At 46.1% G+C, this 26,820-nt stretch overlaps 2 protein-coding genes and 1 long non-coding RNA gene across 14 annotated transcripts in view; 1 reads left to right on the forward strand and 2 right to left on the reverse strand.

The window, feature by feature from the left end:
* The window catches only part of MTARC1 (mitochondrial amidoxime reducing component 1), a 41,438-nt gene extending 38,672 nt beyond the window's left edge, over window positions 1–2,766 (reverse strand). For all 7 annotated transcript variants that reach the window (XM_066237969.1, XM_066237912.1, XM_066237921.1 and 4 more), the window contains exon 1: window positions 1,934–2,766. In XM_066237969.1, the coding sequence (XP_066094066.1) occupies window positions 1,934–2,442 (509 nt within the window). In that variant the 5' untranslated portion in view covers window positions 2,443–2,766. The remainder of the gene's footprint in view (window positions 1–1,933) is intronic.
* On the forward strand, window positions 1,510–3,803 carry LOC136309601 (uncharacterized). 2 transcript variants are annotated; one of them, XR_010726316.1, is made up of 3 exons: window positions 1,510–1,811; window positions 2,006–2,143; window positions 3,044–3,803. It is a non-coding gene; the product is annotated as an uncharacterized lncRNA (long non-coding RNA). The 2 variants fall into 2 exon arrangements; XR_010726317.1 differs by lacking the exon at window positions 3,044–3,803 and adding an exon at window positions 2,773–3,031.
* MTARC2 (mitochondrial amidoxime reducing component 2) lies at window positions 3,430–21,652 on the reverse strand. 5 transcript variants are annotated; one of them, XM_066237990.1, is made up of 9 exons: window positions 21,299–21,647; window positions 18,391–18,564; window positions 13,944–14,106; window positions 12,819–12,959; window positions 8,156–8,217; window positions 8,009–8,080; window positions 6,781–6,898; window positions 5,634–5,738; window positions 3,430–4,260 (listed from the first exon to the last, which is right to left on the reverse strand). In XM_066237990.1, the coding sequence occupies exons 1-9, from the start codon at window positions 21,574–21,576 to the stop codon at window positions 4,237–4,239; spliced, it is 1,137 nt and encodes a 378-aa protein (XP_066094087.1). In that variant the 5' UTR covers window positions 21,577–21,647; the 3' UTR covers window positions 3,430–4,236. The 5 variants fall into 5 exon arrangements, with proteins under 5 accessions (XP_066094087.1, XP_066094095.1, XP_066094114.1 ...); XM_066237979.1 differs by lacking the exon at window positions 3,430–4,260 and adding an exon at window positions 4,326–4,385 and having other exon boundaries at window positions 21,299–21,648; XM_066237998.1 differs by lacking the exon at window positions 5,634–5,738 and having other exon boundaries at window positions 21,299–21,646.
* Between the last annotated feature and the right edge of the window lie 5,168 nt (window positions 21,653–26,820).

Consider the following 26,820-nt stretch of genomic DNA (forward strand, 5'->3'; position numbering starts at 1 on the left):
AGGGTTTAATGACCACTCAAGCATCTGACATAATTCCTACAGAACATTTTGAGCTCCTTGATGGCACAGAAATCAAAGATGTGAATTATATTTTCATCTCAATTGCCAGAAAGCCTGATCACTTTCATACAACCTGCCCCAGGAAATGACAGTAATGTATTTCCCAGTAAGGGCCCCCGATGCCGGATGAGCAGTAGGCAATGGCTCCTACCAGGTGAAATAACAAGGCTTTCACTGTATTGTTTGCAGAGCTGGGAGCTCACCTGATCACATTCAATGTCACGTACACCTTGCCAAATCCATCCTTTCCTTAAAAAAAAAAAATCACTGTTCCCGTATTCAGAACTATGAATTCTGCAATTTACTGAAAGGTCCGTTGTTAATATGGACAATATTAATTCTGGCCAGGATGCCTGGTCTAGCGGTACTTCTCGGGGAGGGTGGGGGTGGGAAATAAAAGAAGAAATAAAAGCAATAGAAAGAACCATTTCCACAAAAAGAACAAAGCAGTCTGTGTACATTGCCTCTCAGCTACAGAGAAAGCTAGACATACTTATGTTTCATTAATTTAGACTCACACTAAATTGGATGATTACCATTGTAGATGTAAGCTTGTGCTTTGGGGATCCAAACACATTAAAAAATATACATGGTAGGCATGTTGGGTCAACACCTCCAGCCAGTCACCATGGTGGAGGTAGACAGCCCACGAGAAGGAGGAGGCTAATGCAAGCATTTCCTGAGCTGGCCTTTATCGCCCTTCATCCTGGACGTGGACAGAGCTCTGCCCAGTGCCACATCCTTGGGACCAGCCCCTGAATATTCTTTCTAGTCACTCTCCCTAGTAACACTGGCAGTCTGCTCTTCCTCAGACACAAATCTGATCATGTCATTGCCTCATGCAAAGTCCCGCCACAGTTCCCGCTTTCAGGATAAAACCCCAACTCTTCAGCAAGGCAGGTACTGTCACTTCCTCGTGCCCTTACACCTGCCGGCCTTTCTCTTTCTTTTTAACCTTTTATTGCAGTAGAATATATACAGCATCAGATCCCTGACACACTTTTAGATGTACACCCAAAAGATCTGAAAACAGGGACTCAAACAGATACTTGTGCACAAATGTTCCCAGCAGTATTACCCACAAAGCCAAAGGGTAGAAACAACCTAAGTGCCCATAAATAGAGACTGAAAAAAAATTTTTAATGCATCTTGAACCATTGTTAAGCGCAGAACTTGGTGGCACTAAGCACATTCACAATGTTGTGCAACCACCACCACCATCCACTTCCAAAACTTTTCCCCATCTCAAACAGAAACTCTGTAACCATTAAGCAATACCCCCCCTTTACCCTCCCCCACTCCTGGTAACCTCTAATCTAGCTCTATGAATTTGTCATTCAGAGCGGTTCTGAACATCGTTTCTTCATCCATAAAAGCGTGCTTGGGAGACTTGGGGAGAATAATCTATGCAACAGCAGTTCTTAAGATGCAAGCAACTTAAGCGTCCACTGCTGTCCTTTCGATGCGACCATCCCATCGTGTGCTGGGCCTCCCTGCGATCTGAGGACTGGGCTCCACCGCTCCAAGTTGTCCCCAAGTTCTCCAGAGACAGCGGCTAACAACAGAGAGGCGGAGACCAATCCTGGCTCGCAGCTTCTGCTAGACGGAGTTCAAAGTTCGCTTGTGCACTGGTGACACCTAGGCACCGGTGCGCACCTCACTAGGAGCGCAAGATGTGACGGAGCCCTTGGGAGGTGGAGAGACAGCCACCACGGAAGAGCAGCTCCGGACCCTGGGGTGCCCTCTGGGAGGTGATGGAACCCTTTTCTCTTGTTCCTTGTCCCCAGCCAGCTCTCGGTTACTGGCAGGGCCGGTGAGCGGACTCTGCAGGCTGCCCCCGCCCCACCCTCACCCACTCCCGGGCTCCCCATACCTGTCCCGCAGGTGGCCGCTGCGCAGCCCCAAGGCGGTGCACTCGGCCTCGCTCACCGCCACCCCCTTGCAGGACTTGATCGGGAAGATCCAGAGCTGCGCCACGGTGCCCACCTGCTGCAGCCGCCGGCGCCGCCTGGGCCGCGCGCGGCGCCAGACGACCGTCCCCAGCGCCACCGCGGCCAGTCCCGCTGCGGCCACCGCGAGCCAGGTGGGCCTGGGGTTCGCGGGGAGGCGTGACGCCGGGACTCGGAGGAGGTTCAGCGCCGCTGAGACCGCAGCGCCCATAGCCGAGAGATTGCAGGAGTGGCGGCAGCTGGGTTGGGTCACCGCCGCCCTGTGCCAGCCGCAGTCCGGGGCTGCCGCGGTCGCAGTGACCCTTGGCGGGAGCCCAGAAGGAGCGCAGCTCCGGAACCATTCCGAGCCTATCAGAGTGCGCGCCCTTCCCGGGAGGGGTGGGCCCTGGGCGCCGGGGGTGGGATCTGGTGTTCGGCCTCTAGGGTCTTCCATCCGTCTTCCGCCGCCGCGCTGCAAGGCGGGAAGTCCTACCCTGCGAACGGTGCAAGCGACCGATCGGGTTATTTACGTTTTTGTGGATCGCTTATTTAACCTGACATAAACGAAAAGAAAATTTGCAAGACAAAACGCGATTTCGAGTTATGGGTCAGATTCCAAGACCGTGGGGAGTCGGTGGGCACCACGTGGCCTGCAGTGCGCCCAGCTGTCCTCCGCCACCCTCCCCGCGTGCCTCCCGGAGCCCGGAGCTTGCAGTCAATGTCCTAACCTATCCTATTCATTTTCCAACCTGAGGTCACCCTCTCCCACTCCTGTGAAATCCAGGGTACTCGGGTCAGTGTTGCTTCAGCTATTGGGGTACAACCATGAGCTCACTTCTCCCAGGAATGAGCTGGAAGAAGGGTCTTGGATCAATCTAGCCCCCACCCCCCGCCTCCGCAACTGTTGAATGATGTGTTCCTGGTGGGATGGAGTGAACTACATCACGTCTCAGAACGAGGCAGCACTTTGGGCCCTATATTCTTCATAGAAAAAGACAGCTCAGAGACTTTAAACTGTATGTATTTGTTTCCTTCTCTCCCTAATTTCTCTTCAGACATTTAAAGGGAAAATATTGCTTCCCTGTGTTGATGGCTGACTGTGAAGTTAGCATGATTTTTCAATTTCATCATTTCCAAAATGTACCAAGGAACATGGCTAAGTGAACACCTTCCCCTTAAGGGAAATAGGGGTGAATTTCAGTCCCAGAATCCAGCAAAGGAAAACAGCTGCTCCTCGCTGGCCACTGGGACAGTCTCCTCCCAGCCACCTGCCACTATGCTGCAGGTAGGCTGCCTGTGTCCTTCCTGATGTCCCCTGCCCCCACCAATAAGAGGTAATGTGCGTGGAGTCCCACTGAATCTCTGCTAAGCAATCAAAAAGGCTGGATGACAGTGACTGAAGTTCTAATACGAAACAGATTCATAAGTGCCAAAGAAAAAGTATAAGGAGATTCACATTTATTAGTATTAAAGAAACCACAAAATCATAAGTAGAATAATTCATTCACCTATGACTCCAATGATAATTTTTTAGTTATACACCAAAAGAGTTCATTTATCTTTGTTACCAAAAATATATATATATTATTTGCACCTAAAAAAATATGTGCAACTTACCGTCTTCCCACTCCAACTCTCAAAACTCTGCTCTATTCTCTTATCATACCTGGAATTACCATGCACACAATTACTTTTCCACGGACTAACAGAAGCATGACTGACTATAAAAACAAGGTCTATAAAATAATTGCCGTACTCAAGAACAACCTGAGGGTCGGGTCAAAAGTACATGAGTGGAAAGTCAATAGGACTCAACAGCCATGTAAAAACCAACTAACAGAATTTTGTGTCCTCCAATGAAGGCACATCAGGAACCTGTTGTTCCTCATTTTGCCTAAAATATGGAATGGTACGTAACATAATGTAAACATTTAGGAAAAATTTCGCAACTTTCCAGAGGATTCTTTATACTTTCTTAACCCATCAAAATTAATGTCAGAGGTGTAAGAGCTATGGTAACATTCAAAGTAATTTTATAGACAATTTCATTTATTTTAAAAGTCTTTCCTTATCTAAAAATCTACACAACCTTCTTATTCCCAAATCACCTCTAATACTTTCCCTGCACTAACTTGGAGCATATATAATTCCCCAAAATCAAAAACATTCATTTCCAGGGTGAAGATGATCAGAGGCTGAGTGACGAGGATTGGCCCAGGTGGCACTGCTGTTGTAGTTAAAATCCTGATCAAGGTCTCCTGGACGCGGAAACCTGAATAAATAATAAGAATCTCTGATTATTTGCTTATTTCTCCAAGGGTCATACATAATTAAATACTCACCAACTGCTTCTTATTGAAATGCAGGAATATAAACCGAGTCTTGCACCAAATTACCCTAATGGAAAAAAGCAGCATTAAGACCCAGTTCTGGCTACCATCAGGGTGTCTCTCACATGACATGGGGGGTGGGGGGGTACAAAGGAAGAGCCCTTTTGAAAGCGATTGTTGAGATGCTAAAAAATATACAGTACAGTATATGCCTATACCCCATGAGTCAATAATTCTACTTTAAGAATTTCACTTACAGAAAAACACTTTTTCAATGTTCTGCATACGAACACATGCACTACAATATTATTTAAAACAAAATTGGATATATCGTTAGTTCGAGTGTCAAGTACTGTAAAAGGGTGTTTAAAAAGGGTTATATTTATACAATGTAATGTCATGAAGCCATCAGGAATGACATGTGAATAGTTTGAAGGGCTATGAAAGTGTTTATGATACATACTTCTGTGTAGATATATATATATATATATCATGTGATAGATACATGACATAATATATATGTGTATATATAGTATATAATATATATTTATATATATATCTATATGGTGTATATGATATATAATTATGTATATTACACAGCTACATTAAATACACACAAAAAAACCAACCAGAATAAAATTTATAACACAGACAATGGGTCACTTTTTTCTTCTACTTTTCTCTTTTTTTTTTTTTTTTCATATGAGCCTTGACTGTAGGGCTACAGCAGACCGAGTAACCCCTTGCTCGAGCCAGTGACCTTGGGTCCAAGCTGGTGAGCTTTACTCAAACCAGATGAGCCTGCGCTCAAGCTGGTGACCTTGGGGTCTCAAACCTGGGTCCTCTGCATCCCAGTCCGGCGCTCTATCCACTGTGCCACCGCCCAGTCAGGCTCTTCTACTTTTCTCATATTTTCTAAATTTGCCATGGTAAGCATGTCTTGCATTGATAATGGAACAGACGAACTTTTACAAAATTAAATTTTAAACGGATAAATAGACAACATGAGAAACCCTGGTGAATGTAGGATCTGCTATTTATTTTAAAGGCTTTAGAGTTGGCATGGCTCAGGCTGGGCCCAACTTTCCCCAGGCGGGGCCTTGGAAACGAGAGGCACTTAGAAATTTCATGGTTTCCACTCCAGTATTTACTGGACTTCATCAAATCCTAAAATGGACCATTATTTTTTATGCATCACCAAGATGTTTTTATTTACATCCTGAATGTTATAAGCTTGTTGATTTCAAAGAGGTTAAAATGTAGGAAAAGCTTGCATTTTAGAAGTGATGAAATATGGTTATAGTTACACAAATACCTGATCATAACAGGCCACTGAGGGAAACGTCTCTTGGTCTTGCTCACCACACGGGCAGAGCCTGTCTCCTCTGTACACCACAGTGGGATCTGAGACTGGGAGTAGCTGTTGGAAATGATGCCAGTGAAAAGCATACCTAACATTTATTATTTTCTGTTTTGGTGGCAATGCTACAACTTTATGTGAATTAATTTCCAAATAATGTTTATTGGTTTGGGGGAGTGTTATCATTCTTCCCACATTGCATATAAGGGTCTTGGGGTTTAAAGAGTTCAGTTAAGTAACTCAACTGTGTTGAAAATGTTATTTCTGTGATTATGAATCCAAGTCTGCTGAATGCAGACTGTCTGGACCACTATCCCACGCTGTCCACAAGGATGGTCAGGCAGATGGTGAGAAGTCAGGCCATAGAGAGGCAGAAAGTTGAGAGTTTTGGACATTAGGTAACTTTAAGACCTGGGTTATGGATTTGAAGAGAAAAGCTACTTAAAAACCTCTATTTGAAGTCTTGACACCCATTTTCCTATAATTTGGGGGTCAGGCCTTATGCCCTAGGGGGTCAGGGTTTTACTTGGCCCAATGACATCCATGTGAGAGCATTATTTTTCATCTTGCGATGCAGAATCCAGGCAGCCTGGTGCGCTGGCTTTTCTTTCAAGCTTTAAACCATATTTCAAAACCTCATTTGATACAAAGCATTTAACACTCCCCCCCCAAGTTGATTTTGACTGCTTTTAATGTTTCCCCTTTGCTTTTCTGTCAGAGACAGAAAATAATAAGCATGTGATTCTTGAGGGTCGCCCACCTTCCTGTTCCTATTCCTGAGTAGTGTTCCTCAATGAGCTGGCACACAGATACCTGTCTTTCCACAGGGGCACCAGCATCAGATTTTATAATTGAATGGGGAAGTGGACTGGGGAGGGCTGGGTAGGAGAATACAGAGGACTTGGGGGGAGTGTTAAAAAAAATAAAGGGCATTTTCCATCTTCAAAGATCAGAACACAAGCTGCTAGCTCTCCGGACTGTTAAAGCAGCAAAACGTAAAAACATCTCAATGTGAGAGAAGGGGGCAGTGACTTCAAGGCACTGCCTTCCAGAAGCAAAGCTGGCCCTTTACCGTGTCACCCCCATGGATGCGTCACTATACCATCTGGTACACAGGGTCACCGACTTTCAAGCTTCCAGTTCTTTCCACCGAATAATAGATCCCAAAAAGTGGGGACGACTTGTATATCTTCTGCTCAGAAGGGTCACACAGGCGGTAGCTGAAAAAAGCAAAAACCCACCATCAGGCACAAAAAAGGAATAATAATCTAAGTGCTGTCAACAGAATTCAAGCTCCCATCGCCAGGTTAATTATAAATACATGGCCGGTGTTTCTTTTTGACATGATGACAGAGAAGTTTAGGGGCCATTAGTCAAACTGCAAATAACTAGTTTTTCGAGAAGTATCCTGAAAGTCTGAACAATTTTCCCATGGCTCCAGTTTGAGACCAAAAAGGAAAGAAACTTTCAGACGTTGCTTAAATACTTAGTTGACATGTGTACCTCCAATTCCACAACTCATTGAAACAGATGCTCAGGCAACCTCAAGAAAAGTGAGCCTCACTGCATCTTAAACAGCAAAACAAAACTGAATTGTAAATCTGAATGCTTCAAGAAATAATGTCTAACCTAAACTCTTTAGGAGCCAACAACAAAGCAGAGGAAAGGGAGAGAAAATAAACAGCATCTCCCCAAAAATGTTAACTTTGGCTTAAAAACACATTTTATATGGAGTCAGCCCAAATTCTTTAAGTCACAAAATGGAACAAATGCAGATACCCTGGAATACAAAAAGCCCCTGGATAAACAAACTGACAATGCATTATATTTTTTTCTAAAATTTTAAGGAAACAACTTCAATTATTTTCATAGTCCTTGATATTGGTTCTAATAAAGAAATGTGAGTTGCAGTAAAAATAGTGTTTGAGGTCTTCATTTGGAATAACATGTGGAAATGTTTTTAAAAATTGATATGAGAGACATGAAAACTTCAAAACATACTATTATACCATTAAAGATTCATCAAAAGTACTAGAAGATGGCGTCCAGAAAGAAAAAAAAAAGAGGAAGCCATGCTCACACACATCAACCTATAGACAAACCAACCAGCAGGCAGAGTGGAGGGGGCCCTGTCTGGGACTCGGGGGTAGGGGGTGTTAAAAAAAATAAAGGGCGTTTTCCATCTTCAAAGATCATAACACAAGCTGCTAGTTCTCTGGACCGTTAAAGCAGCAAAACATAAAAACATCTCCCCCCAGACAGGGCCCCCTCCACTCACAGGTAGTTCTAGGTGGGGGTAATATTAAAAATAAACCAGACATTTGTTCTACCTCTTCAGGGTTTCCAATGGCTCCTTCCTGTCTATCACTCCGGTATCTGGGTCCACCGTGGTCAAAACGCACCTGTCAGGCAGTTAACCAAGGGTTAGGTGATAATTAGGAGCCAACCCCAGACTTGAGTCTCCCAAGGGTTCTTACCTGGGGCAAGCTAGAACCTTTTTCATTTCTGTGTTGCCAATTAGGATTTCATCCCAGGTATCCTAGGAGGAAAGGAAACACTATCTGTTGAATTAAGGCTGTGTTAGTCTTTAAAGCAGTTTATTCTTTGGTTGGTGCTAGTTACAAAGCTAGTAGAAGAAAGAGGTGCAGGAAGATGCCAAGAAATATCTCCCAAAAGGACTCACAGGTGGGTGGCATGCTGGTGAGTCCAGGCTCCGCCCCTTGACTCACGGGCTCAGAAACCTGGCCCTCAGCATCTAGAGCAGAACTCTGGGGGGCAATCGCCCTGAGAATAATTAACTCAAAAGCAAATTTATGGATATAGAATGAGAAACATAGAGCTTGCAAGACAAGTCCACTCTCCCCTCACAGCTCAGCTACAATGGAAGCCAAGTTAAAACTGGACATATTTCTGATGAGTAGGACATTACCAAAGAGAAGTCAATCATTCCACACTTCCCGCCTCCACACAGAGGCAGCCTGACCACCGGTCACGGCTCCACTCTTCCTGTCTCTTTTTTATTGACCTCAACCATCTTGCCTCCCCCAGAGACAAAGGCCTGCCCTCCCGCCCCCGCCTGCAGAGTGCATGGGGGCTAAGAGCAATTTTGCCAGGTGACCTGGCAGTGGCTGGACTTCTGACAGGCAGCTGAAACACAAGTCCTCACCTGGCCACCCATTAGCTGTGTGACCCTGAGCAAATTCGAATTCTCTGAGTCTCAGTTTCCACATCTGGAAAGTACTGCTCACCTCAGTGACTATCAAGCGTTTTCTACTGTGAAGCAAGGTAGAAAATGACATTTTTAAATTGCCAAAACTTGGGCCTGCCCAGGCGGTAGCACAGTGGATACAGTGTCATACTGGGATGCAGAGGACTCAAATTTGAAACCCCGAGGTCACCAGCTTGAGCGCGGGCTTATCTGGTTTGAACAAGGCTCACCACCTGGAAGCCCAAGGTTGCTGGCTAGAGCAAGGGGTCACTCGCTCTGCTGTACCCCCCCCCCCCCGGTCAAGGCACATATGAGAAAGCAATCAATGAACAACTAAGGTGCCACAAGAAAGAATTGATGCTTTTCATATCTCTCTCTTCCTGACTGTCTGTCCCTATCTGTCCCTCTCTTTGCCTCTCTGTCTCTGTCACACACACACACACACACACACACACACACACACACACAGTTACAATTGCCAAAACTTGGAAGCAACCAAGATGTCCTTCAGTAGGTGAATATAACAGGAGGGGTGATATGGGCAATCTCTCCACCTTCTCAATTTTATCATAAATCTAAAATGGTTCTAAAATATAGTCTTTAAAAAGTTACATTTTATATTGTTTCTTAATACTCTTTTACAAACATCCCCAAGATGTAACTTAAAAGTTTTGCAAAACAATTGTTACTGTTTCTTCATATAGTTTACTCTGATATCTTGTATTCTTTTTTTTTTTTTAATGCTGGTCAGCACCCACTGAAGTTACATTATAACACAATGATGTCTTGTGAGCTGCAGAATGGAAAGGGTAACCAGGAGGATTAAATGTAATAAGGCAGGTCATGGGTCTGGTAGAAAATTACATTTTACAATTGCCTGTTATATACAAGCATTTGATAATTGTGAGCCATAACTGTTATCATTACTTTTGTTGTTGTTTTGCATATCGTTACTTTTATTGTTGCTACTTTGGAAATCCTTGAAGCTGGGAGACTTTTTATCTGAGCATCTGAATAAAATCCTAACTCATCCCGACTCTGGTTGTTAGATACTGAAAAGTTTGGGAATGATTGTTTTTCAACAGCTGTGAAGTATCTTGCTAGGAGGACTGGTATTCAAACCACAGCTGTCCGGCTTCAAAATCCACTGCCTCTCTAGAAGCTTCTTGAAGAAGCACTTCTCCAGGGACAACTACTACACTGATGGTTTTCTGCAAGGTTCTCCACTGTTCTTTCATAATGTGGGATCAGGAATGATACAAACAGGCCAGTGCAAAAAAGAAAAGAATGTCGAGCCCTGCTTAGCAAGACAGCAAGCAAAGTTCAGGAAACAGTGAGCCCACGCTGGTCAACTAGGGATTAGAAGCATTGGTCAATTTTAGTATTTTTCAATTTCACTGCTCTGCCTTCCCGGAACTCAAACACACTACAATGGCCCAAGGGAAACAGCCTTTTAAAATCCGCTTAATATTCTGAATTACACGAAGAAAGTACAAAGTACTTTGGGTCACAAACAGTAAAATTGCACACCACATTATCCTATTACTCTATATTTTTGCAGTAAATAATGGTCTGAATTTTAGTACCATGCTATTGATGTGCCTTATCATTTTACATTAATATTTAACTAAGTCTCACTAATTGTAACCATGCGATGGTGCCAGGTAGATGGGTTAATGCATCAGGCCACTGTGGGGCTTCCTAATTTAAGGGAGAATAAATCAGCAACATTAGCATCATTTATAGTAAGGACCCTTTTTTCTTTTTTTTTCTTTTTTTTTCTTTTTTTTTTATTTATTCATTTTAGACAGGAGAGAGGGAGAGACAGAGAGAGAGGAGAGACAGAGAGAGAGAAGAGGGGAGGAGCTGGAAGCATCAACTCCCATATGTGCCTTGACCAGGCAAGCCCAGGGTTTCGAACCGGCAACCTCAGCATTTCCAGGTCGACAATTTATCCACTGCGCCACCACAGGTCAGGCCAGGACCTTTTTTTCTTAATGCACATAACTAGAGGACTTCTCTAGGAAAATTAGAATATTCTAGAAAAATATGAGTATTTCTATTTCTGCAAGCCCACTGCAATGAAAATATAAAACAAATGGACTTGGGAACATAATGTTATAAAAAAGAAAAAGAAAGACTCTGAAATTGCCTAAGGGAACAGGATTAGGCTTGCATTAGCCTTAGGTTCAGCTTGACAAGTTATAGGAAAGCAAAAATTCTTCAGGCAGGAATGAGACCACCTTTTCTTCTTATTCCCCCAGCTCAAGATCTTAAACTAAAATCAATATCAACATACTTCTTCTCTCAATGGAGACAAATCACAAAAAACCGTATTCCTTAAAAGAAAGTTTTGACACTTGATCTTAGCCAAGAGGCTGAGAAGCTATTTAAAAAAAAAAAAAAAGTTCTCAGAAAATAATGGCCCAATTATAGGATTCCTGTGAAAGATTTCCTTCTTTATGAACAAATTTCAAACCCAGTGTTTAGTAACACACGTCGCTTACACGGAACACTAATTTCATTCCACGTTCAAGAAGTGTCTTACAACCCCATACTTATGCACAGTCCTCGGGAAGGTAGAAAGGGGGAGACAGGTGTATTTACTGAAAAGCTAGTGAGCCTTCAGCCTCTGCTGGGCTACATGCACTGGACCTTTACAGGACCTGCACCTAATTTTATTATATATATTTTTTCTTAAAGAGGTCTCCAATTAAATAAACTTCAGGTCCTGTCAAATCTGTATGTATTCCTGGGGAGAGAACTCAAGCCCCTCCCCTCGAGGAGCCAGTGGCCTGAGGTCAGCACCTTCCTCTCCGGCCCCACCATACCCCCCACCCCACCCCTCAGAGGCCCCGCCCCTAAGTTTGCTTCTCGAGGCACCAGTGACCTGGGGATTGACCTGGGACAGTGTGGCCAAGGCCGAGTCCCGGGCCTCATCACCGTTCTGATGTTGGTTCCAGGGAAGGCCTGCTAATCTGCAGTTTTCCCGAAAGACCCTCTGGCGACTAAGCATGGGACCGCCATTCCTGCCTGGGGATGTACATTAGAGAGCGTCGCCAGAGCAACGTCACGCCTGGCATCCTGCGGGCATCCGCAGTTGTCTGAGGATCACAACTCATTAATGACCGCCTTGTTCAAAATCAATACTAGCTCCTCAGTATCCACAACAGCAGATTTACCTTCCTCGGCATGGTGGCCGGGTCTCCTGAACACACTAACACACACACCCACGCACGCACATGGCACAGCTTTGGGGTAGCGTCATCTGACCCCTCCCAGCGCTCACCACCCTCTCTCCCCCACCGTTGAGGCTTTTCTCCTTCTAAGCATCCTTGCCACCTGCGCATAATAGGTGATCAATTAAAACACATTTTTAACAAATGTTAACAGGAACTGAAGAAAATAGGTAACAAATGACAGGAAAACATCAACAAGTAGACGACTTCTGTATACTTTGCTATTTTTTAATCTAATAATACAAAGTGTCTACATGGGCAAGGATTTCCATTGGGCTCCCTGCAAAGGCTGATCCTAAAGGACACATTTTAAAGAGTGTCAAATCTCTGAAAGCACTCCTGAGTGGTACAGGGAAGGGAGAGATGGCTATTCTCCATTTCTCTTCAGTTATCTCTGAGCTATGATCATATATGGTAACCTTGTCCCAGGCTGGTTGTAATTTGAATTTCCCTTTGCTTGCTTTAGGGCCTGAGCATTAAAGGGCGAGCAGCGCCCCCTTCAGGCTGGTGAGGAGATGGCGGCAGCAGTGCAGGAAGGGGTGCACTTAGGTTCAGCACCCCTCGGGAAAGGGGTGTCCCTGCACTGCCAGCTCTGAAGGGTCAGAGTGGACGCTGGCTAAAGGAGACAGCAGTTCTGTTGGTGTCTTGAACAGCATGTCTGAGCGTAACGTGCAGAAACAGTGCGCCTCTTACCTCCTCAAAAGCACCACAGCCTCTGATCACAATATTTGGCCTGAATTGCTCCATTTTCACTTTCTTCTCCAGCCTGGTATTCAGATCTGCCAGGGAGGCTTCCGAGAGGACCATGAGCGGGCTGTAGTCCGGGTAGGCCACCTGCGCCAAGAGCACGGCCCCGTCAGGCCTCCCTGTCCCATGAAGTTCCTTTGGGCAACTGCACAGCTAAGCAAAGTCTACAAGCAAAACCAGCTGAGTGCAAAAGGGGACAGTGGTGTCCAGGAAGGAGAGTTGATATCAGCTCTGGGCTTTGGGAAGGGCTCTTCGTCTACCCAATGAGGGCAGCAGGCAGGCTCGGGGCCAACCTTCCCCTCCAGCTCCGCCATCTTCCTTGCTCCTCACTCCAGGGCCCAACAGGTCACACACACACACACACCCATCACTATCATCAGACAGCATAGGGTCTGCGGCCAATCAGCTTTACTCTAGTATGACTTCTTCCGGCCACCACCGCCATTCATTTATAAGCTCCTACTAGGTACCAGGTATAATAGGTGGTGACACTGTAGAGGGCAAAGCCCATAAAATGCCATGCATTCAAGGAGCTTGTGGAGCGAGCAATCTGATTGGGGAGTCTGGGGTAGACTTCCTGAGGAGCTTGCATTTTAAACCTTATCTCACTGCAGACTCAAAGACACAGAGAGCAGTGTCCTTCAGGAGGGGGGCCTTCCCAGCACCCGAAAAAACCATCCTGTACTGACTGTGAAGGCAGCATTTGGAGAATGCTGTAATTTTAAGTATTCTGTAATTTTAAGCAACCTGGAGTTAATCCCAAACAAACCTCTCACTTTCACCTCCCACCCCACCCCCCAGCCTGTTTTCTCCTGAGCTCCCATCTCCCTGGGAGACCCTGGCTTCCCCTGCACTGATATGGCCCACATCCCATCCTCTGTGCATCCTGGAGAGCCCTAGGCTCTGGTACCCACTCAGTCTCCATCCGCAACACCTGCCCGGATGGCACCCTCAGTGCCACTCCCCAGAGCCATGACTACTTCCCTAACTGGGCCCCCCAGAGGGGCTCCCTGGGGGCCAACAAGAAAGCGGGAAGAGAAGAGTGACTGGTGGGAATGAAGGGAAGCTCACCTGGTAATTCTGCACAGAATTTGGGAACAGCTTCCTCGATGGCCTTCCCTTCATGTTCTTTTCAAACTGAACCAACCGGAAAGCTTCCCTTTTCAAATAGTTGGTGAACCACTGCGCTGCTTCATCGCCACAGTCCCTGCCCTTAATGTCAAGACCAAAAATCCTGGAAGGGTGACAACAGAGACCAGGGTTACTTCCTGAATCAACAGGTTCTGGGTCAATAGGTTGGAGCCTGAGGCTCTGCGTTCAGAACAAGCTTCAAGATGCCTAAGAATGTAGAACACTTTCAGAAGGGAAGAAGGATGCAGTCGCGTGTGGCAGATGCAGCCTGAGGTTGGAGTTTGCAGACTTAGTTCAAACTAGAACTCTAGTCTGTGGCCTTCAGCAAGACATGTAACTCCTCTGACCTTCTGTCTCCAGTAGGAAGTAGTAGATAATAATATAGCACCAACCCTACATGATGGGCAGATTTCATAGATAAAATAATGGTTTCAAGTTTATTTTGCTTGAGTACCCCTAAAAGAATTTTTTTAAAGCTGTGTACCCCTCACAGAATTTTAGGATGAAATAGAAACTTTTTATAAGTTTATTTGGTTATGAAAGGTAGAATTTCCATTGAAGTATAAATATTAACACTCAAAATTATATTATAAAGTATATTATATTAATATTTAAATATAAAAATATGTTAAAATCAAATCATGCTTTTAAAAGTATGCAATGGAATCTAAACGCTCTCCACCCTTCTTCATTTTTTTTTTTTTTTTTTGTGACTGAGACAGAGGGAGACAGATAGAGGGACAGACAGGGACAGACAGACAGGAAGAGAAAGAGATGAGAAGCTTCAATTCTTTGTTGTCACTCCTTAATTGTTCATTGCTTTCTCATATGTGCCTTGAGTGGGGGGCTACAGCAGAGTGAGTGACCCCTTGCTCAAGCCAGCAACCTTGGGCTCAAGCCAGTGACCTAGGGCTGCAAGCCAGTGATCTTTGGGCTCAACCCAGCGATAGCGAGGTCATGTCTATGATCCTACGCACAAGCCAGCGACCCTGCACTGAAGCTGGTGAGCCCACGCTCAAGCTGGCGACCTCAGAGTTTCGGACTTGGGTCCTCTGCATCCCAGTCCAACGCTCTATCCACTGTGCCACTGACTGGTCAGGCCACCCCTCTCCATTTTTTAAAATACATGAGTAGGGTCTTCTTTTATGGTCCACATTAAAAAAATATTTTTTCCAATTTTATTGTGATATAACTGAAACATAGCATTATATAAATTTAAGGCAGCGGTTCTCAACCTGTGGGTCGCGACCCCAGCGGGGTCGAACGACCAAAACACAGGGATCGCCTAAAGCCATTGGATTTAAGGTGTACAGCATGGTGACTTGACTTACATATATTGTGAAATGATTACAATAAGTTTAGTTAACATCCATCATCTCATAATGGTAAAAAAGAAAAAAGATTTTTGTGGTTTTTTTTCTTTTTGTGATGAGAACTCTTAGGATCAACTCTCTTAACTATTTCAAATATACCACACAGCAGTGTTAGCCTGGGTCACCATGCTGCATATGACATCCCTAGTATTCATTTTCTCTTATATCTGGAAGTTTGTACCTTGTGACCATCTTCCTCCAATTCCCTTTCTGGTCACCACAATCTGACCTCTATTTCTATGAGTCTGATTTTTGGGGTTTTGGGGAGAAATCGTTTTGTTTACTTGTTTGTTGTTTGTTTGATTCCACATATTAGTAAGATCACACAGTATTGGTCTTTCCCTGGCTGACTTATGTCACTTAGCATATTGCCTGCAAAGTTTACCCTTGTCGCAAATGTGAGACTTTTCTTTTTTTTTGTATTTTTCCAAAGTGAGAAGCTGGGAGGCAGACAGACAGACTCCCGCATGCACCCAACCATCTGGGCTGTAGTTGTGTTGCGACTGGAGCCATTCTAGTGCCTGAGGCAGAGGCCATGGAGCCATCCTCAGCACCTGGGCCAACTTTGCTCCAATGGAGCCTTGGCTGCGGGAGGGGAAGAGAGAGACAGAGAGGAAAGAGAGGGGGAGGGGTGGAGAAGCAGATGGGTGCTTCTCCTGTGTGCCCTGGCCGGAAATCGAACCCAGGACTTCCACACACCAGGCTGATGCTCTACCGCTGAGCCAACCAGCCAGGGCCAGACTTTTCTTCTTTTTCATGGCTGAATGAAAGGACTGGACACAAGAACTGGCTGATAAGGACATGACACATTGAACTCTCTGATTCTGATTAAAGATGCACTGGTACAACAATTTGGGGAAACTACTTGGCATTTTCTTATAAAAATCAGCATATGCTACTCAGTTCATATGGTTGTGTCAAAGGAATTCCTTTACTGTCTCCCAGCTTGAGGTTGTTGGTTCATTTTAGTTTAGTTGATTGAGCTGGCTGTGGACATCACTGTTTGTCACTTACTATCTACTTTATATCAGTTCTCCAGTTGCTATGACAAGCAATGCATTAAAAATAGCTTGTAAAGCCAGGCCACGCTGGTCACAGCAGGTCTGTCTGACTAGCTGCAGAAGGAAGGGTGCTGACTGCATCCTCCCCCCCCCCCCATGTCAGTCTAGACTCACAGCTCCCAGCACTGGGTTCTCCAGACTCCCAGGGTTCTCTGAGCCCATGTCGTCCAGAAACACATATTGAACATAATTATGTAAGGACAGGTTTCGCCTTGGTGCCCTTTTGAGACCTGTATCAACCCTCCTATTAAGGGAAGGGGGCTGTGTCCTCCTGGAGTTCTGCAGGTTCAGCCAGATAGTGCAGTAAGGTGGAATCTTGTTTAGTGTCAATGACAAGTGGATCTGCAAGGTCCCCTCCTTATCTGTCACTCAACACCTGCCCATGGAACATTTACCCATGAGCTTCAAATGCCCTCAGTAACGTTGAGATGGCTACGGTTTTTCTCTGCAATAAATTTCTTTATTAGACCTGCAATGCACAGAAAAGCCTTTCTATTTCTTGCACGTGAAGGCATTAAGAGCCACCGCTAGGAGGCCGGTGGATTCGAATCCCAACTCTGCCTCACAGGACAGTGCCCTGAGTTTTGGTTTCCTTGTTTGTAAAGTGGAGTGAATGGGATCCATCCCATAGGCTTGCTGAGATATGTAACGGAAATCTTGTATTCAATGAATTATTGCTTCAGGGTTTTGAAATTTTGGAATTTTGAGCCTACCAGGTTTCAGCTCAGAGTCTTTGCTTGTAAAAAAGCAGAGAAGGGCACAGGGAGCGATGTGCATTCGCCCATGAGCCTGGAGGCCTTTGGACAATGCTCACTCCCACATGCTGAGATGCTCGGGTGGCTACAAAGGGATCCAGAGCTTCCCAGGACAAGTGTCTCAGCCTCTAGGACTTCCTGACAGCACAGGACAAGACCTTGGAAAGCCACAGACCTGGACAGCCCTGCAGGGCTCCCGGGCTGAGAGGAAACCCAGGCCTGAAGCTTGCCTCTGTGCAGAGGTGGAAATCTCTATGTTTGACGGTTGCTGGGGGCACCTGCGTCTCAGTCCCAGACTTTGGAGGCTGCAGAGTCAGCTCGAGAAGCTCTAGCATCCTTCCCACACACCCCTGAGACACACCTGGTGATTTCCCCGTTAATTCCCTCATCTACCTGGCCTGAGACCTGGCAACTCTGAACAGCAGACCATTCTACTTGTTAAAAACAGGCAAACCCTAAACACTGGCTCTTTGTATTCCCTCTAAGTTTATATTAATCTTACTTTTTCACTTTCTATATTTTTGATGCTTTGACATCTTGGAGCCTTACTGATTCCAGAGAAAGTGCCCTTCCCGGGACTAGTCAATTCCTAGAGATGGTAAACCACTAAGCTTCCACACACACTCCAAACAGTCCAGAGGCCCCAGCCCCAGCCCCCTCCTCTGTTTCTCTCTTACACTCCAGGTCATGATCCCCTGCCCTAATCACTCAGAGCCAGGTACCAGACAATAGGGGACAGCCCCTGTGGGCTAGCATACTAGCCAATCCTAAGCTTTTATCCTCCTTGAAGTCCTTCCTTCAGAAACCCCAATGAAGGCTCTTGCTTACACTTTTCCTGTTCCCACTGCCTCCTGACCAATCCTGAGGCTCCCCCACGTGGCTCCGCATGGCATAAGCCCCCTGTTTCTAGGGATCTCAAATACTTAAAAAAGCTTCTTTTTCTATGACAGACATTTTCTTGTCTACATGTCTTACCACATCTGATTAAAACAATTCCCAGGTACCCTGAAAGCAATACTCTGCACCATCTACTCACACCTGCCCACTGGCTTGATCCCAACCCAGAAAAAACATCTCATAAATATTTCCTCCACCAACCTCATCACCCACTGTTCACACTGTAACAAGACAGAGTGCAGGGGAGCAGTCTAATGGGAACCAGGCCTGTCGCAGGCCCCCAGGGCCCCAAGCACAGCACCTGCAGTCATGGAGTATGTTGGAGGAAGGCAGCTTGCTCGGCAAAACCAACTGGTCCATGCCTGGAGCCCTGAGGATCAGGCGATCGTCCTCATAGGTGACGGAGACCAGGACGAGGCGAGGCTCCTGCCGGGCCGTGACCATGTGCCCATCTTCCTTAACCACCAGCCAAAACCTGCCAAGAAACAAACGAGGCTCACTCAGGAATTCCTCTTCCGCACTCTCGATAGCTTGCCTCTGGTGTCCCATCTCATCAAAACCCTCTGCCTGCCTAACTTGGAAACAACCTTTCTTTTTTCTAGACAATTATTCAGACCCAGCCAAATCGTTTGGGTCCAAAATAAGTTGGTGTCCCCAAAAGGAGCCCGTTTGGCAGAAACCGAGAATATCTGGCCAACATAGGAAAGTGCCCAGTTCTGAAACTTCAGAAAATGAGGCCAGTTCAAGAGGCTTCCTTTGCTGCTCATACAACTGTGGTGCTTATTTGAGGCCTCTGCTTTGAACAGAAACCTTCCTAGGACCCCACCACCGAGAGGAGGAGGAGGGTACAGACAGGAAGAATCCAAGAGAATAGAGCATTCAGTATTATAAACTTAGGGAATTCATTTCTCCAAGAGATAATAATAGTCTGTGCAGAAGAAATAAGGGGCTGACTTCAGCAAGGATTTGGACAGATTTATAAACAACCGAGTCCTGCGTGACTGCTAAGGAGAGGAGGGGTTTACAGTGCCATGGATGACGGCTGTGCCTGTGCCAGGCAGCCTGTGCCAGGGCTCAGCTAGGCAGACTTTGAACCTGCTCAAAGCTCAGGGTGTTCAAGCTGAGCATTCACAGATAATGTTCAGAGCTTTGATGAAACTACCTCTAGAAATGTGAGACATAGAGGAAGATTCCAGCTTCTTAGAACAGTTCCAAAGGTACAGATTCAAAATGGAATTAAATAAAAGAGGCCTTTTCTTACATTCAGACTTTATAGTTTTGTGTTTGAAATCTCAGTTTGAGACACCATTAGAGGTCATTTAGCAGAGTTTTTTCCAGCCTGCTATCGAGTTTCAACAATCCTTTCATTTAAAAAAAGATCTAGATTAGATAGAGTTATAGAGATCATCAAGTTCAAACTCTTTCTTTTGCAAATGAAGAGAGGTTAATGACTTTGCCCAAGGTCCCCTGATCCTGTTCTACCCTCCTTGAACTTTCAAACCACAGATCAGTTTCACAGGAAGAGTGTGAAAGCTGTACTCACAGAGATTTGAGTTCAAATCCTTCCAGAACATAACGGTTTTGTGATTTGGGGTGAGTTACAGCAGGTCCTCAAATAGCATTGTTTTGTTCAATGATGTTTTGTTATGACATTAGTGAGATGCCATAGTGTTTGATAGGACAAGGGTCTCGAGGTCTGGGAATTTCAAAAAGAAACCTTTCCTAGTCCTTCACATTTGCATAAACTTTAAACATGATACTAATGGTCCCAGACAAACCCTTTACTTTGAGCATCAGAGTCACTTAGGAGATGTTGAATTCACTCGGTGATTCTGGTTCCATAGGCCTAGGATGGGAGTCTCAGGAAATACAGTTTTAAGAAACTTCCCAGGATTAGACATCTGCAGTGCAGGGGAATGGACAATCCCCTGTGCGTTACACAGTCTGCATACAGAACCAGCCAGGGAGGCACAATCTTCAGTTTCCAGTGGAAAGGGAAAGTGCACTCCCAGAGCCAGAGAGAAGCTGGTTTCTATGGACAGAATTCCCTGTCCCAGTCCCTGATTCCTGTGTCCTTACGCAAATTTTTTTTTTGATTGGTCCAAAAGGCACTGTCCTGATTGGTCAGAATAGAGCTACTCTCCAATTGGATGGTAAAAGCCTCAGTCTTATTGGTTGGCCCTGGATTCCAACACCATTATAAGGGCTGGCACAGATAGCAGAAGCGCAGTGCATGCAGACCTCTCCCTGAAGCACAGTTTGTGTGAGACTCCAGTGCAGAAACGGCTTCTAGGCTTTGTTTGCTTGTTTGTTTGTTTGTTTGTTTGTTTGTTTGTTTTTGAGCCCAGTTAGCCATCAGGAGCCCTTCTTAGTAGGCATCTTCTTTTGCGAGGTTTATATCATTCTTTCTAGGGTTTGTCAGCCTTCACTGTCAAGAGAACCTTCCTGGTATCCTGCTGCATAATTCTGTTAGTACTGTGTGTCTGTGCCTCACCTTTGGCGTGACTTAAATGACAAGATACCTTTTCTTTTCAGAAGGAGGAGAACGAAATATTTATATGTCAGGCCCTATGTGGGTAGAAATTTTACCAAAAGTTCTTCCCTGAGGACCACTCTGCTTCCGGGAGAAGAAAGACACACCGTTATTCCCTCTCCCCATCAGAAGACTCACTCTGTTCAACACTCATTCAAGGGGATCAGGTGTCCCCACCTCATGGGTCTCCCAGGCACCTTGCCCAGGACTGGAAAGGTGAGGAATACGCCCCAGCAAGGTCAAATCCAGTGTCCTTGAACAAGACTTGGTTTCAGCACTGCTCCAGGTTGCCCACGAGGGCCAATGGCCTTTTTATGTATCAACTATATTATGGCATTTTATGTTTACGCCATGAACTAAGAATGTTTAGAACTCACAGGCGCCATAGAGATAACCAGGTCAGATTCAGTCCTTTTGCACATTAGGAAGTGTGCCACTACCTATCTTTCCAAATCTGAATCAGACATGAACTTGACCTTCCCAGCTAAAGGATCAAAGGATCAAAGGCAGAGGCTCCAACAAGCAGCTCCGGAAACCCAGGTGGCAAACCTCCATTGTCCTGTGTGCGAGTGAAGGAGGGAGGAACGGCAACCTCCCTCCCCGCACCCCCACCCCACCGCATCCCCCGCAGGTCCCCGCCTACCCCCACCCTCATGCACTCCCGGGCTCCCCATACCTGTCCCGCAGGTGGCCGCTGCGCAGCCCCATGTTGGTGCACTCGGCCTCGCTCACCGCCACCCCCTTGCAGGACTTGATCGGGAAGATCCAGAGCTGCGCCACGGTGCCCACCTGCTGCAGCCGCCGGCGCCTCCTGGGCCGCGCGCGGCGCCAGACGACCGTCCCCAGCGCCACCGCGGCCAGTCCCGTTACGGCCACCCCGAGCCAGGCAAGCCTGGGGTGCGCGAGGCGGTGCGACACGAAGCGGGCCAGCATCGACGAGCCCGCGACGCCCATGGCACTAGCAGTTGCGGGAAATGAACGGAAGGAGGGGGCCCGAGAGCGCTGAAGGCCCTGTAGCAGGGAGGAGCCAGAGTTGTCCCAACCCCTGGCCCTGACACCCTGGCCGCGCACGCGCCGAGGTGGCTTAACCGGTTATGCACCGAGTGGGAACCAACGCACGTACCAGCACCGCAGAGCCACGGGGAAAAAGAGGCAGAGCGCGGCCGCGTACCATGCGCCCCGGGGAGGCAATTGCGATGCTCAGAGCAAGTGGGCTAACCTCCCGCTTAATCTGGGCTGGTCACTTTCGCTTAATTTCTTCCCTCTTCCCGTCCCCTGAGGTGCCAATCACCACTAGCTAAACCGCCCCCCCCCCTGCCCCATGACCCCCGACGACCGTGCACTTGGTTGCTTAACTGAAGCCAGCCTAAAGGGATTGCTGCTTTCAAATGTGAGATTTAAAAACGTGTAGGAACTACTGTTGTCAGATCGCTCCGAGAAAGGCAGAACTTTCTTCCAGTCACACTCTGGGGAAACTTCTGCGCTGTGTCCAAACTCCAGCGAGGCTTCTTGCAGCCCAAGGCCAAGCCTAGGATGACCCTGTTAGATAGGGCAAGGGTCTCAAGACCTGGGCAGTTCTAAGTGTTATTGCTTGCTAAATGTTAAAATGTCACATAGTATTTTGTGGATGCAGCAGGGGAAAAAAGTTGAGCGGACAGGAACTCAAGGGATAAAAGCAACGAACTGCAAAGAAGACATCAACGTGGTTGACCGGACAGTGTATGTGAGCAATGACTAAGCCTCCCTTTGAGGAGGCAAAGCTTTGAATGTGAAGCCCCTGTCTCCTTTACTTGCTGCAAGTAAATTAAACTACCTGGCAGCTGCCACATCTCATTCTTAAATAGAGCACCCCAAGTAGTGAACCCCTTAAAGTCCACAACAACCCCAGCCCCCAACCCACTCCATTAACATGCCTGCAGCAGAAAGCTCCTGGCTGCCTGGAGGTTTCACAATTTGTTCCAGTCACCTTGGGAAGAGAGGCCCCTGACCAACTGCCTTTCCTCAGGGTCCTTCCTATGTCCCTTGGATTTGTATATGTATGGCAACAGCTCAGAAATATCTTTCTCAAAGGTCTGGGGCCAATTCCTTGCAATTGTAGTCAGCACAAAGGTCAGGGCTTGTCTCCCAGTGTCTGTGGGAGCACAGTCAGACCTTCAGTGATTGCCAGCAGACCCAGTGAACCCAGCAGGTCTAACCCACTTTCATGGAGCCCCTGCTGTCTCCCCCTCCCGACTCTTCGATCATCCCTTTAAGAGACCCGGCCACCTTCCGGCAAATCAGATGCAGCTCAGCTCTTCCCCTTGCTGTTAGTAGTTGCCAAATAAAATGTTTTCACTAATGTCTGGCTTGTTTACCTTTCACAGTTCCACTCAAACAGGCTATTTGGTGATCAGTGGATTTTCTTAGACAAGTCAAGGTGTGAGGTCATTGGTTTATTTTTCAAACATTGTCCCTTGCGTTGTGGGTGTAGGGGGGATCTTAAGGGGACAGCCAGTGTGCCACCTCACAAATGTGGATTGGTCACTGTCTGGTAAAGGGGTCTGTCCTCCACAGGTAGGAGGAGACTAGAAAAGAAAGGGATCCAGAGGAGGGAAGCTCCCATTGGTTCCTCCTTCGTGAATTGGAAGTCAAAACTGGCCTAAATCCCCCCCACCCCGAACAGCCCCTGTTTGAAATCCCTGGCCAGTGAAATCTGCCTCTCCAATAAACACACGTTCTCCTTATGCACAGTGGCCAAGATGTGGGTTTCTTTTGCAAGCGTGGTGCTGATGTGAGGTGCGTGCAGACTCACACCTGACCCCCTCGGCCTTGCCAGCCATGCCAGCCACTCGAGGTGGTCGGAGCCTTCCCTCTACTCAAGCCTGCTCTCAGAACAAATTTAAGTTCCTAAAATGTATTTAGAAAAACCAAATAGGCCCTGGCCAGGTAGCTCAATTGGTTAGAGCGTCATCCTACTATACCAATGTTGCAGGTTCAATCCCTGGTCAGGGCACATACAAGAATTAATCAATGGGTGCATAAATAAGTGGAACAACAAATCGATGTTTTTCTCTCTTTCTCTAAAATCAATATAAAATTTTTTTAAAAAAGTTAGGTTACACGGAGAAAACAGCTGGAAAAGGGGACTCTTGGAAGCCACTGGACACTGGGCACCCACTGGGAACAGAGACATTGCGGCCAGGCTGATGAGGGACACGTCGCTAAATGAAGAGAGGGCAGGGGAGAGGGTGACAGAATGTGGCTAGATTCCATGCAGGCTCAGGAGCAGAGGGCAAAGGGGTGTAGGGGGAGGATTGGAAAGACAAACAAGCCCAGATGGGAGAAAGAATTACACTCTGTGGAAAGGAATGTGGACTTCATCCAGAGGATATAAAAAAATAAGTAACATTATTTACTGATTAGAAGAGAAACAGGGTGGCTGAGAAACACAGGGGGAGATGGAAACTCCACTTCTCTATGCGGTTACATCTTTTGAGTTTTGTACCATGACATTATTCCTTAGTCCCAAAATTCAAAATTAAAATGGCTTTACAATATACTTTAAAACTACCTTACTTACAATTAGTCTGATGATTGTGTTTGGCTCTGGGTGAGCAAAATAGACAGCAAATCTATGTTACCAGCTTCTAATCTATGAGGTGTTTTCAAAGCTTTATATCTGTGAGTAGATTTCAAAAGACATACAAAGAAATAATCATAACATATGCATGATGATTGTTATATCAAAGATACAGGCTTAGAACTTTGAAAGCACAGGCTGGGGGTAAGTAGCTTACTATTCCTGAAGACTTGGGGAGGTATTATGTCCACAGGCTTTTGGTGAGTAGTAACATGTGAACTGGGTTTTGAAAAATGCATAGAAGTTTTTTAAAATGGAAAAGTGAGGAAGAGCACCTTAAAGAGAAATAGAAATTTCTGAAAAAGCCTGAAGCATTCTTGGAGGAAAACGGTTTGGAGTGATGGTCAGGGCAGCACAGGAAATTGTAGGAGGTGAGTCTGTCAGGCAGGATGAGGCCAAGTTGTCCAGGCTCCACACGTTGGATTAAAGAATATGAATTTCTTCCCTAAAACGTTCAAATACAGCTTCACGGACATGCGTACTCTGGGAGCTGGTAAATATGTACCTTTAGGGTAATAGGTTTATTTTCTCAATAGCAAAACTAAATGAAAATATACTTTTCTATTTTGAGTTTTTCTTTCCATAATTTTTACTGAAACCTAGTCTCTGCTGGTTAATATAAGAATTAAAAAAGAAATCAGTGTAACAAGCAAATATAGATGGAAAACTCAGAAGTGAGTGAATAAACTTGTTCTTTTTTCTCCTTGTCAAATATGTTCCCAGTTGTGGCTTTTATGTTTTATGTAGCATGTTTCTGTGACCAGGACTGCTCCTCGTTTATGTGTTGGGATTAACTATGATTACTGTTTCATCTTTCCCACCAAAATCAAGGATTCCTGATGGTGTGCAGCCCCAAGCTTTGGCTTACCTCCTGTTTGCTTTGCTTTGTCCAGTGGGTTTTGTTTTTGTTTTTCAATAGGAAAGTTTCTAGCTTGTCTTGAAAAAATAAAATACCTGATGATGCGAGATCTATATGGTTCATAACAACAATCGGCTGGAGTTGGAAGGAACGTGACCCCTTTGGGCATCACCCCTGTAATGTAACACCCCAGAGTTCAACCTCGCCCTTTTCGCCTTTGGGTAGAACAAGGCTTTCCCAGGTAGTTGCTCCAGATTTCCACCAGGGGGCGCTGCTACCAGCGTTTTGGAGAGAAGGGCGGGAAGGAAGTCCTGGCAGCTGGTACTTGGGGGCAGAGAAAGGAAGCCGTCCTTTCCTTCCTGGAGAGCACGTTCTAAGGCACAACTTCCCTTGACCCAACTCAGGGAAGGGTGGGGACTCACAGTCGCATGGAGGCCAAGTGTTTTGAAATACACTGAAGACAAAGCAAGCCACACTTCACACTACTCCTGACATGTGAACACTGAGCTGCAGTCCTAAAGGTCTATGAGACAATGTCATTGGGTCCTCACAACAATCCTGTGTCAGACAGAGGATAAGGTGTCTATTCCTGTACTGGCCGAGACCTTCAGAATCCCTTGTCTCCCCTAAGAACCTCCATCCAGCAAGTCGGAGGCTGGTACCCACCATGGTGGCTTCCTCACACTTGCCTTTTTTGGATAGAGGAGGAAGATAAAAGTCCTGGGCATAGTTAGGGTGCCAAGTATAGGTGGCTTGGGGAAGGGAGCAAAGAATGGCCAAGCCAGACAAAAGAAGTTGAGACGTGTCTGTCACAGCCATCTCACTGTCACCAGCTAGGACTTTTGTGTCTACTTCTATAGCTTGGACATAGTAAAATATCAGTTTGTACTTGATTAAAAAATAGATGCTCTAAGGACTTTGTTGGTATGGGAAGGTCACCTGTCTTCCTTTGACATCAAAGTCAAAGTTGTGGGGTCTTAAATTGATGACCCTGAGGTCCAGGAACCTTCTCACCTCTGGCCAACTGGTCCCCTGAGCTTCAACAACCACGACCGTAGCCTGTCTTTGCAGCTTTGACTTTGAGGGTGTTATCAGCCAGGATGCAGAATCCTGCTTCCTCTCTCCCCACTCAGTTGCTGTTTTCAATTGTTTTCTTTGGCGTCTGCAGGGAGATTTCGCTTTTCATCTCCACGGCATGTGCGCCGCTTGCTCAGAGTAAAGGAGGAAAGACTGTGACCAGATACAGTGTCTGGGAAGGGAGAGAACGTCCTCACCTGCTGATATGTCCCTCCAGCCCCATGAAAATACAATACAAAGTGTCTCCCCACCTGTGGTTGCTCACAGAATAACCTCCATTTCCCGGGCTCCTTTTCGTTTTATGTATTTATTACCTGCCAAAGCCTTGACCATCTTGAATGTGGGGAGAAAGTTGCCCAGATTTCTGGGGAGGAGGAATTCCACAGAGACTTCCTAATAGTTTGAGCCTATTGTTGTTGTGGGAGCCACCCAAGGTCCCGTATTAAGACACCTGGACAGCCAGCATCAGCTATGTGGGGGTGGAGGAGGAGGAGCAGGGTCAAAGCAGGAAAAGCTTTTCGGTTCCCTCAGAAGAAAAGCAAGACTAAGAGGTGGGGTTTGGGATCGACAGGACCTGAGCTGTCCTCTGGAAAGCCCGATGTGCTAGGGAGGCCTCTCTGCCTCCATGTCCATGTTTCAGGAA

Source organism: Saccopteryx bilineata, chromosome 1 (genome assembly GCF_036850765.1).
Source record: "Saccopteryx bilineata isolate mSacBil1 chromosome 1, mSacBil1_pri_phased_curated, whole genome shotgun sequence".
In the NCBI taxonomy this organism is placed as follows: Eukaryota; Metazoa; Chordata; class Mammalia; order Chiroptera; family Emballonuridae; genus Saccopteryx; species Saccopteryx bilineata.